The following is a 12,227-nucleotide window of genomic DNA, read 5'->3' on the forward strand; positions in this document are numbered from 1 at the left end:
CTAGCTGCTTGCAGTGATTCTATAGACTCACCCTGACATGATAATATTCTAACAAGACAGCTCACATTCTCATGCTGCGCATGTTACAGCAGCTTTTGAGAGAGAGATGACAATGTGATTGTTATAAGGTGGGTTTCTGTACTTGCCAGATGTATGTCTTATTTAGAGCTCAAGGACAACTAAACAGCTATATGCTTTTCCAGGCTCTACTTGACAAACGGATCAGAATCCTACAACACAATATGTTCAACCTGGCACAAAACAGGAGCCTCAGAATTAAAGCTTGAATTGCATCCAATGATGGCCTATGATTTGAAGCTACTGGCCTATGATTTCACTTAAGATCCCCTGCCAATCTTCCCATGTTCATCTGCATAATGGATTCCCCTGCATCAGGGCTCAGCATGCAAGAGACTTAGTGGAGACTTCTCTTGCAGCAGAGGACCTGCACTGTCTAGGGAGTGGCTCACCATGACTCTGAGCCTGTAAGCAACCAGGATCGGATCCTGATACAGCTACATCTGCACCTGTCATATTAGTCAGGCCTTTTCAATAAGATGTCAGAGCACCTGCAGCAAAAAAAACAATTAGCCTTTTTTCTGATAATTATACAAGGCTGGCACAGAGCTGAGGGAAAAAAAGGGATTCTGAGAGGGCTGTTTTGACACTGAATTTCTCTCCGACTAATATGCTTTCCAGTCAGATGGTTATAGAAGCCAGTGATTGAGAAAGGGACTCAAAGTACAACGCAGAAGATGCATGGTAGAATGGCTACGACTGCACATTACCGGGGATAAAGAGGTCTGCCTGCAAGTTGATTGTTCCCCTACATCATTGCAGGAACAGATGTCAATTAGAAGCATATACTGTATGAAGGATCACAAATTTTAAAAAGACAAAGCAGGCCATATAAACAAGACTGGAAAAATATGTAGTCGATATTTTCAAATTGAAGAACACCACCACTATGTTTCTATAAATATTTGTTAGTTTTATCACCAAAATTGTGTTGACCTTGTTTTACATTTACTGTACAAAGCTCTGAAAACACCCCCTGGAGTGCAGTCTTTTCACCAGCATGTCAAGAGAGGATCAGATGTTTTAAGCTTTTATCTTCCAGGTTTATCTACTTTCTGTATAACGTGCTCTGTTTTTTCTGGCAAGTCAGTACATCAAGAATATCAGAATTGATTTCTCTCACGTGCATAATAAAGAACTATTGGTATATACAGTATACATAACTTAATCAAAGGTTTAACGACAATATTTGTCATTTTAAAAATATTGCCAAGAAAAAAAGAATATTTTCCCACAAGCCATGGAAAATCAGAACTAGCTGAACTGTTGAGCAGGACCTTATCCCCTTTTATTGATATTGACGTGTTCTTGACAGAAACCCTAACTCCAACAAATAAAGCCGGGGCTACCCCATTCTTTTCAGTTGTTTAAAGTTGTGAGAGAGAATTTGCCTTGAAAGTTACCCCACGCGCAGAAATCACAAGCCATTTGAGAGCAAAGACACAGTCTTAATTAACAAGTCTGACTTTCACCAAATGGACCATCCACAATGCCCAGGGTGTCGGTCACACACAATGCAACCAACACCCTGAGACACCATCCTTCCACACTGTGCAGCCTCTGTAATCAGTCCGAAGTATTCCCTTCCTGGGGTTTCTTACAAAACAGAAATGTTTCCAATACGAAACTGGAAAATGTAAGAACTTCCACTTGGATTTCATTGTGTAATATATAAACTCAAAGCATTCTTTGGTTGTGGGAAATGAAAATCAATCCAACTGTCATCTTGCAAAAGTGGAAATTCACAATACTATAATGAGTTATTTAAATCTCTCAATTCTAAGAAAATAAAATCGAGTCTTCCGTTTCAAAGCTACATTTTAGAAACAAGTGTGAAAACTCCCGAAACGCACCAGGTTAACCTGAAGTGGGATTAATCAACCCAACATACACAACACACACTCATTGCTGGTCACTGTCAATGCTGTGTAAGTGTAAACTGTATTTTCCCCCTTTCTGCCTTTTATCAACACTGTAAATGTCCAAAGACACAAATGGGGCTGAGTTCTACTGCTTCCAATATGCAGACTCTTCCCAGCACTGAAGACCTGCGGTCTAATAAAGTGGGCTCCATGCTGACACTGTTGCTCTGCTAAGGCACATTTTCTTTTCAAAGCTAAGCTTGGCATTGTGAAGGAATCAGTGCAGGAAAGTGACTCAGTTGGGCTGAAAAGCCTGTTCTCGTTACATCATTTTATAATCTAAGGTTTATAATCCAAGGGTTTGTGAACGGGGCGGCCGAGTGAAAACCGTGCGAGCTCACATTCTGCGCTTTTCAAGTGCATTTCATTCCACTTCCTAGTCCGACAACTGGTGCCCCCTGCCGCTGTCCCAACCACCTGTCTTTCCGTTCAAATTTAAACACCTTAGAAAGAAGGAGGCTGGTAAAAAAACAAACCGCGAATCTTGTTTTGAGAGAACCCTGATTGTGAAGCTAAAAAAGTAACTCTTCATGGAACTGTGTGGTGAAATTTGTCCTTCTTCACATGGAGCTCTGCCGACCCTGCACTCCCCATGCTGAGAAGAATTTAAATAGGCAAGACAGCTTCATTCATAACACAGATGAGCGACTTATCTTAAACCTCTTCTAGAGAATTGTGTGTGACACCAGTAGTGCTGTCGAGGGACCTTTGGCGAGTTCCAGCACACCGTGGCTGTGGACGAGCCACGGAAAACGCACAGAATTAAAGAAAATACGTGAAGCCCGGCTCGCCCCACCCAGTTCAAAGACAGTTTTCCAAGAGCAGACAAAACAGGAAGGCTGGTATTCCACGTGAATCCGAGAGACGAGGGACTGGAGGAAGGAGAGGGATCTCTGACATGGAGAAGGTTGAGGGCCTTGGTATTGTACAGAGACACCAGGGCTGGAGCGGGGGAGTCCGCCGACTGATTTATCAAATCAGATGACATCTTTGAAGAGAGAGTGGTGCTGATAACGACATTTTTTTAACAGACCACTATTTAAAGTCCCAGTGAAACACAGCTGTGCTCTACAAGAAAAGAGGACTATGTACTCTAGTACTAAAGTAATAGGTAAAATTTCCCAATGGTGACCTTCTTCTCCTGTTATTTCAAAGTTTTTTTCAGAAAAGAGACCGAAACAATGTTTTCTATTTCTTGACAAGCTTGGTAGGGACATATCAGAATGATAAGAGTAGAAAGCCACATATTATCTTGTTCATTTTTATGTATTTGTAGTCTGTTGTTTAAAATTATAAAGGGTACATCATTGTCATATTAAGACATTGTCCTGATGTTGTGTAATTGCCTGTTGGAAACCATAGCTTAAGTAGGCCTTACTGTTTTATTGCCAGAAAATGAACCAGATACATATGTCTTTGTTAACTCCCAGAAGTGTGTTGATTTTGGCAGCAATATGAATTGCAGTGTATATTATACTGATGATTAATATTATTAGTCTACATAACAGTGTCTTTAAATTGTTGGAATAAATTAAACTTGGATCATTTATGTCATTCAGTGCTCTCTTTAGTTACGAAAAAGATTGCTGACTTTAAAAAAAACGTCACAGCAGAGTTAGAATCAGTGTCGCTAGAACAGAACAGTTCTTACAGTTTCTCGAAATGCTGATCTCTCCTCTTCGGTTATGCTGGAAAGACTGCCGACTGGCTATTTACCTTCTGAACTATTAGCATTTTGGCTTTTCATAAGACCTGACTCAAAATTCTAAAAACTCGAACATATTTCAAGCAGTCAGTGCTTTAGAGCGGTGGACCTCCGTCCCTTGTCGGGATTTTTTATAATACCAGAGAGGCGAGGTCAAGGGTTTAAGCTTTAATTTATACCATAAGGCATTATCAAGCTGAACTGTACGCTTTAATCGTCTCAGTTTACCATTACACGATGAACCGTACCGGAAACTAGAAACACATAGAGAAGGTCAGATTTAAAAGAATAAGGATGTATATGCGGATTTTCTCAATATCGAACACGTTCGCCATTTTCGAATTTCAAGGCTTAAATAGTTTATAGCGGCATGTATTTTTTTCTTTCTGTATCTTGAAATTATGTTTTTATTTTAAATGTCAGAGATCAGGACGTTTATTTTTATCGAACACCAACCGAAGATAGTCATTAGTTTTTTCAAAAGGTCGCCTGACAGTGGGCTTCGTCTCTTGGCCTCCACTATCACGGTTTGCTTTCTTTAGGCTTAACAACAACGCAGAAGACAAAACGGTATTAAAACATTCCTATATAATAAGAATGTAATTATAATAGCTCTCGGTACTCTTGAGAACAGTCAGTTTCTGCTTTTCAGTTATCAACTCCAGACATTAATGCGAAGATAACGAATGGGCCTACTACCGCACAGATGTCTGTAATGTGGAGCCATTTAAAAAGTGTCATAAAAACTTAAGGTAACTTTTTAAGTGCCATTTAAAAGAATATGAGTTGAGCCTAAGTTTTTCGACATAAAACTTTGTACCAGGGAGTGGTGCTTAGTCTTTCATTTGGACAAGTACAGTATTCTATTGAATATGCACTACCTTAAACAAACTGGAAAATTTAGCATGTAAAATATATTCCTAATTTGTACCAAAGTTCGGGTAGCCTGTTCTATCAGAACAGATTTCTCTCGGACTCGTATAGCATAGAAGACTTTTTGTGGAGTCGGACGTTAGTAGAGAAGCGTGTTTAGACTACTGAGGCGGCAGACTGCAGCGAAACTGTGGAGAAACCGCCCGTTAATTGTGAGGCAAGAACTGAAGTCGGTCTCATAAACAGACCTTTGCCCCCATCTTACTTCACTTCAAAACTTATTGTAATTATGGTGTCAGGGCGCTGATAAACCGAGCTGACACTTTTATCGCTACCCCTCAGTTCCCGCAGACATTTCTAGGCCGTTTGATCCCTTGTCAAACGGACATGAAATATTTTTCTCGGATCCTTAAAAAAAAAAAAAACTTGTAGCCTCTACAACTTTATTTTCTTCTTCAGCCGTATGTTTTTAATTTCTGTTTTTCAGAAAAATAAATTAGCGCCTCGCCTTCAATTCGTTTTCGACCCCAACCTCGAACAATTCCCTAAAAAGTACTGGACACAACCAGTAGATGCAGGGTCCACATAACCTCTTCTGATATAATTTAAGATCTAATAATTTAATAACCTTATAATTTAAGACCTTCTGCAGAAATACTTTTTACACAGGAACACGTTAAATTAACAAAATCCCAATCTGGGAAACTATTTTATTAATTCGCGAGTTTTCAGTAGCACCTTTAAATTCTAAAAAGGTAAGCCCGTTGCCCTCCGTTCAGATTGGTTGCCTTCTATAGCTGGGCAGCCTAATCTGTCATCAGGATGAGGCACAGCTGGTGCAATCAGTGCTTAATGCTTTGCTATTAAAACAACGGAGTGTTTACCAGGACAAACGCCTTTAATTACCCTGCCTCTCTCACTCCCGAGGGTGTTCTGTGCCTTAGCCTCTCGCTGGACATTTTGTGTACATTTAAAGTATTTTAAATGTGAAATTGTTTTATGGATAGACTAGGAGTATTTGCAAAAATAACCGAGGGCGATCAAACTAAATAGTTACACTGAGAGAAAAAAAAATGAAGCGATCACAGAATCATAATTCATCAATTTCCCTACGGGATTAATAAAGTATGATTTATCTATCTAATTTTAATGTTCTGTTTGTATTGCGTTATACGTGTAAATGATTTAACTTTTTTTCTACCTTGGTGACGCCCTGCAGATTTTGTGTCGAACTAAAATAATGTTTCAAACCATAAAATATTAAACCATATGTGCAAACACAATTTCAGTAGCAAACATCCTCTCCACACGTGTCATCGAAACAATCACAACACGATTATTTGTCAGCACTTAGGCCTTTTCGAATCACAAAGCAAGCAAGCTCGCACAGAATCCCGACTTGTTCCGCAATCCAAAAACATGCCTAATTAATGCGAGTTCTCGCCCTGCTCCAGCTGTCTGTTGAAGAAGTTCTCCGTGCATCACAGTTTAATTATGTGTAAGCTTTTGGATAACCGTATATGAACCACAAATATAACGTCTGATATAAATGATTCTGCGCTGTAAGATAAAGCGAAAAGTAATCTGTAACAAGAAAAACACAGTACAGAAATGAACGATATTTACTGGACACTGTTGATTTACGATTTATTTCAAAATTTGTCCCTGAACCTAATGACCAAACACGTATATGACTGGCGCAGTCAAGCAAAGAAAGACTATTAGTGCATTCAAAACCTATAAAAAATATTTTTGGAATCGGCGCACGTTAAAATAACATCACATCTTGTGTATGTTTTTACATTTTATTTGTCATCCGTTCACTGGAAGAGTTTTCAAGATTTCTCAATAATTGACAGTCTATGAATTATTAGTTTTAACACTTAAACGCATTAAATGCATGTACAGCACGTGTATCTGGTTTTATTTTAGATGCTTTGTAGATCTTTAATTGTATATAAGTTATGCAAAGTACGTATATGTTGTATATTGTATATACACGTTACACTTTTGGACCCTGCACATTTTTATAGACTAATTGTCTATAAAATGCTTCCGTGATTATTATGTTTGAATAGTTATTTGATAAAAAGTCTGTTCAAGTATTTTTATTGCACAACCTTATTTAGGTAAGCGTGTGTAATAAATACACATCTACTCTTTATAGGTCACAACTCCATCTGCAATGGTCAGTGTGAGAAGAAATGTATGTGCAAAATATGTATCTGGCAAGCAAGGCAATACAGACTTTTATTTTATTGTTGAAATTTAGTTCTGTTTTTTGAACAAGCAAAGTATTTAAAAAAACAATGAGTTTTGTAGACTTTAGCCTATTACAGTAATGCCATTTTCATGGATTAGACTTTTTTAATTTTTAATAGTGTAAACAGAATTTTTAAACACCTAACATTTAACTAGAAGAAACTCTAATGTTTACGGCATCATACTGCCGTTTCTCCTAAACTCTCCCTCTTTTCGCCAATGAAATACACGCGGAAAATATCACAAAAATGTAAAAGGATTGGAGTAGGAATGTAGTAAGAATCATATTCACCCGTAATTGCGCACGCAGATCAATGATAAAACTGCTCTGCCTCTAAACTCTTTAATATTTCTCTTTTTGAACCAAACACTGAAGAGTCAGCTGACGCCCGATGCTCGCAAATGTGCATGTTTTCATTAAAAATAAAATAAAAACATTGTTTTCAAAATAATCAGAAATTGACGTAATAATAAAAGGCATCATAGCCTAGTTCTAGTTTCTTTCCCTCAAATTTTTAAAAAGAAAACTGGTAATCTAAAACACAAACTGTCCAACAGAGACTGTTTTAAAAGACGTCAAAAACAAAGTACAGGTTACAAAAATCAAACCATTCCACTATATTATATAAACTAATACCTTTATCCGTTAATAAGTTTGGACGATTTCATTTAAGTAAGAAATAAGTGACTGAATAATCATGTCAGGCTTTGATTGCTATAAAAATAACAATTAAGTAAAAAACATGCTACAAACAAGTGAACGATAAATCATAACCACATTTTAAAAAATGTTTTCGATTCTAGGAAAAAATGTTTATCGGCATTTATACTTCATACTTTTATTGCTGCTAATTATCATTATTATTACACAATTAATAAGAATTATTATTTCTGAATGAATGGTTCACTTTCACACACACTCATGCACGTTAATGTTTCAAAATACGTTTTTTCTTAACACGGACTGTCTTCCTCTTACCTTCCTGGTTGTTCTCGTAAAAAACTGCCTTCCCGCTTATCGATAAACCCTTTTGGCCCGGACTGATATTTTCCAAGTATTTGCTCTGGAGTTTCACCGGGGAAACTCGGGGATTCGGCGTGGCGCCGCCGTGCGCAAATTCGCCCGGGCTCTCGCAGAATCTCCCCACCCTGGAGGAACTGTAAAACTCGCCCCTGAGGCTGAGCCGGTGTTGGTGAGGGTGGTGCGGGTGGCTCGGCAGGTCGTCCCCGGGATGGAAGGAGCCAGAGCTGGACTCCAGACCCGGAGAATTGTCTGGAGTGGTCCTGTTAGGGGGAGAGCAGAAAGACAAACAATTTTCCGCCTCCATCGCTACAGTCCAGCTCGCGGCTTTTGAACTTTCTGGGGTCTTATTTGGAGTGAAAACTTTTTTGAGATTTTTTTTTACTTCTCCATTTCCAGTGGGTGGGATTTAAAAAACATAAGAAACAAAGACCCCGCGAAAGCAGGAGGGGACTTTGCGCAGTCTGACTTAATCCAGTAAGAATTCAATCACGTGTGGTTTCTCTCAGTCCAATTAACTATTTAAATCCATTCCCGGTTTAGTTACTAAAACAAACAGACTGAAAGAAAACCAAGAGCGGGGGAGAGGAAAATTTGATGCAGGCCAAAAACACGACCCCCAGGTACGCCGACAAGGCGGCGCACGTGATTGGCGGAAAGCGAAAATAATACAGAAACAGTGTCCGCAGGAATCAACGAGAAGGTGACGTTCAGCATCCTTGACATCAGATCTTACCCATTCAAGGCAGCCGTACAAGAACAGCAAAAGAAAAGTCTGTCTGGTTAACCAGCGAAACCAGGTTTTTGCAAGCGAGATGGTCTTCCCACATCATAGAGCTGTCCTGCTTTACGGAGGCAGGGGTTAACTGCACAAACTTCATGTGAGATGATATCGTTTAACAAGAGAAATGATTTATCCAATCTATAACGCCGCTCAACAAACCAACAACAGCCATTTCTAAGCACACAAACGCCCATCAAATACACGAATAATAAATAGAGGTCGACATATTTCATCGCATATCAGCATATTTAAATCTCAGGATGGAAGATCGCAACGCGATTTCATTTGAAAGTTCATTTGGCTCCAATGCCATAGGTTTCCTTTTTTCCTATTCCCTGTTTCTCAGCCATTAAATCATATCCGATTCTTTGAATTTGCGAGAGCAGCTGTATATTAAAGTAAAGCATGTAAACGGTAAAGACTATAAATTGTTCGAAAATGATACATAGAGCCATGAGTGTTGTATAAATCTAAATATTTAAGGCACTGATTTAATATAGCCTGTATTTCTAATTAACGAAGTGAAATTTAGGTCTAATTTAGTTTGATCAACATTTTAGTTTTCAGTCGTAAAATCAGTAGTGGGCTGGACATTCATCTCTTCGAATTGTCAGGATCTGCTAATTCAGAGTTATATATAACATGTGGGAAATTACCTAAATTAATGTATTTCAGTATAAACGTTGTTTATACTGAAAATAACAAATAATAACGTCATAATATATTATTTGTTGTCCCTTAATGTTTTCAAACAAATATTCCCGTTACAACACAAATTACGTTGTTATTTTACGTTATTTCTGTTGTGTATTCCACTGTCCTTCTGTAGGTTTCCTATGGTAAACTACTATAGTAGGACTATCCTAATCGCAACCGGTGGTCATAGAGCTCTGAATAGGATGGATTTTAAGCTATTGTTTAAAGGACACATAAAAGCTTGAATCGTAAAATTTCTAACGTTTTGATACTTTGCACATTTTTTCTTGCATCTTTAATGATCGACTTGGAAGATCAACTTTCACAGTGAGGCGTCGGTAAAAATGTAAAGATTGATGCGTATACAATCAACTCTTACGCAAATAACTACAAATTCTAAAAAACAAGTTACACCCCTAATATTGCTTTTACAGTCGTGTCGAACCACATGGTTAAAAGCACATCCAATGAGTCTTTTTTCCATAGTATATCCACTGTTAACGCAATAAACACGCAACAAATGTTCGTCAAGCACTAGTATCTCGGTTAATACCCAACAGCCTACACAGACAAATGCTATGGTGTTAGATAAAAATAGATGTATTGGTTAATGATATAACCACTAATTTGAGTAGTCCGCATGATAAAGAAAGCAAGAAAAGAAAACAGTCATTCAACTGGCGCTTCGGTCTAAAGACGCGTCAGAACGAATCTTCAATAAACTTGTACAAGAAAAAAATTACTGTGTTCAAAATAAATTACCGGTGAGTTAGGATGAATGAAATAGGTGATTAATAAACGGTAATTAACAACCAATAACCTGAAGCGCTCACGGGTTTCTGATTTAGCTGTCAACCTGAATTACATTTCTGAAGAGTAACAGTTTCCATTTGGATTAAGTAAAACCACAAAACTGTGAATTAGGATCATTCTAGATTATGTTCTCATGAACCAGAGTGCATTAACATCAAATCCTGGGAAAATTTAAAACGTCGAATTACTGCGATCAAAAAGAGCCAAGCCGAAGCGGCCCTAAAGCACCTATTTTTTAAAATAAACGAGGAGATACAGTAACCGCCAAAAAAAACAACAACAACAACAACAACACAAATACCAATATCGTCTATTGCTTTGATATGATCGGTTTTTATGTGGTTTACAATTACAGGACCAAACAATGGAGAAAGGAGCGTTGAGTTTTGATATAAATGACTTATAATTAATTAAATATTACGACACTTATGATAATTTATAATACAGCATAAAACGAAGAAATTGGCTAGGTGTTTTTATGCGTAACGGTACCCAGTAATGTTACGTTTAGAAGTAAAAGCAGAAAAACGTGTACAATTGCTTCTACACCAACACCCTTCAACTGAAATCCAGTCATACATTAATTATCATATAGTCAATTTAAGATACAGGTCTTTGGCCTGTTTGCTTTAAAAACATTCACCCATCCAAGGCGCACTAAATATTATCCAGCGAATGAAGTACTTTAAGATAACAGGTTTCTGTGGGTTAATACAATTCTTCAGTATTCTATAGAATATCTTGCTTCCTAAACATTTCTAAACAATTTTACTAATACAAATAATGTGTTCAAAATTAGAACTTCTTCATGACAGGTTAACTTCAAGTTTCGGTTAGTAGCATTTGCCAAAACACTGTGAAATATTTCTCATCCAAGCGCTGACTGTACAAAGCGTAGACTAAGTGCATAATATAATAAGCGGAAACTTATTTCCGAAAGATAACGTCCGTAAACACGTTATTCTGCATTGAATGAATCTTGCGGACACTGGCTGCTTTAGTTAACTGTGAAAACTTCGAGTGGTTACAGTGTTGTGCGCCCGTGTCGCTAGAACTTTCAAACTGACCCTGTCGTATTGAAACGACAATGTCTGAAGCTGAGGGGCACGTGGAGTACTTATCGCACCCGATCTGGAAATTGAATCCTTTTATATCTGTATGCGGACAATTACTGCAGAAACGCCAGAGGGTCCGATCGCTTTCTCTATCCCATTTCAAAACATCAATTTATTTTCTTTGCTCTTTCACTGAACTATCCCGCCGTCCATACAAGAAATACAACAAAAAAATCAGCTACATAAAATAGAGGCAGCCTTTACGGAAGGAGAACGATTGCATTAGATTAAAGTTTCATAAAGACTATCCTTAGCTTTTGACATTATTACTCCCAGAACATTACAAGGTCAGCGCACGTGCTTTTATACATCCCTTCTCGTTTTAAATCACACAAGCATTTAACATGAGCTCATAATGCAGAATTAAGGTTGTTCACATTAAGCATAGCCTGTAAAAACAATAAAAGGAAATACTTAACAACACTGTCATTGTTCGGGTAAGTTTTTTCTTTGTCGCTGCTTTTTCAGCCTCACATTCAGTTTTGTTCTATACGTGTAGATGCCCCCAAATATAAAACCAATAACACATAAGAATTAAAAGGCCAGATAAAACGAACTGCTGAAAGTGTAAGATGGAGTTTTTATTAAACAGATTTAGTCACAGACGTGATGTCGGGAAGACAGTGAAGCGATTAGACTATTAGAAAGCTAGCGGGACGGGTTATGTCCGGCCAGTCATTTCATCTTACCTCAGATAAAAATCTAATAATTAGTATGCACTGAAAGTTCAAAACAATTTGTTGCGGAATGAATTCGATACACAAATTTTACGCGTGCGTTACCCATTAATTTAATTGATGCTCGCCCTCAGCAAAGTGAAATCCCATATTACAAAAGGAAAAACGGAATACCGAAATATCAAGGATTTCTAAACAATTTTCTTTTCTTGTTGAGTTAAATTGCAACCATATTTCTTATGGAAAACATGGAAAAATAAACCTACCTTTGTTTTTGAATA

General features: G+C 37.8%; 1 protein-coding gene across 1 annotated transcript in view; it reads right to left on the reverse strand.

The window, feature by feature from the left end:
• alx3 (ALX homeobox 3) overlaps positions 1-8,340 on the reverse strand; it is a 12,699-nt gene extending 4,359 nt beyond the window's left edge. The window contains exon 1 of the mRNA XM_088640334.1: positions 7,820-8,340. Within this exon, the coding sequence (XP_088496460.1) occupies positions 7,820-8,168 (349 nt within the window). The 5' untranslated portion in view covers positions 8,169-8,340. The remainder of the gene's footprint in view (positions 1-7,819) is intronic.
• Between the last annotated feature and the right edge of the window lie 3,887 nt (positions 8,341-12,227).

Source organism: Lepisosteus platostomus, chromosome 7 (genome assembly GCF_059453375.1).
Source record: "Lepisosteus platostomus isolate fLepPlt1 chromosome 7, fLepPlt1.hap1, whole genome shotgun sequence".
Taxonomy (NCBI): Eukaryota; Metazoa; Chordata; class Actinopteri; order Semionotiformes; family Lepisosteidae; genus Lepisosteus; species Lepisosteus platostomus.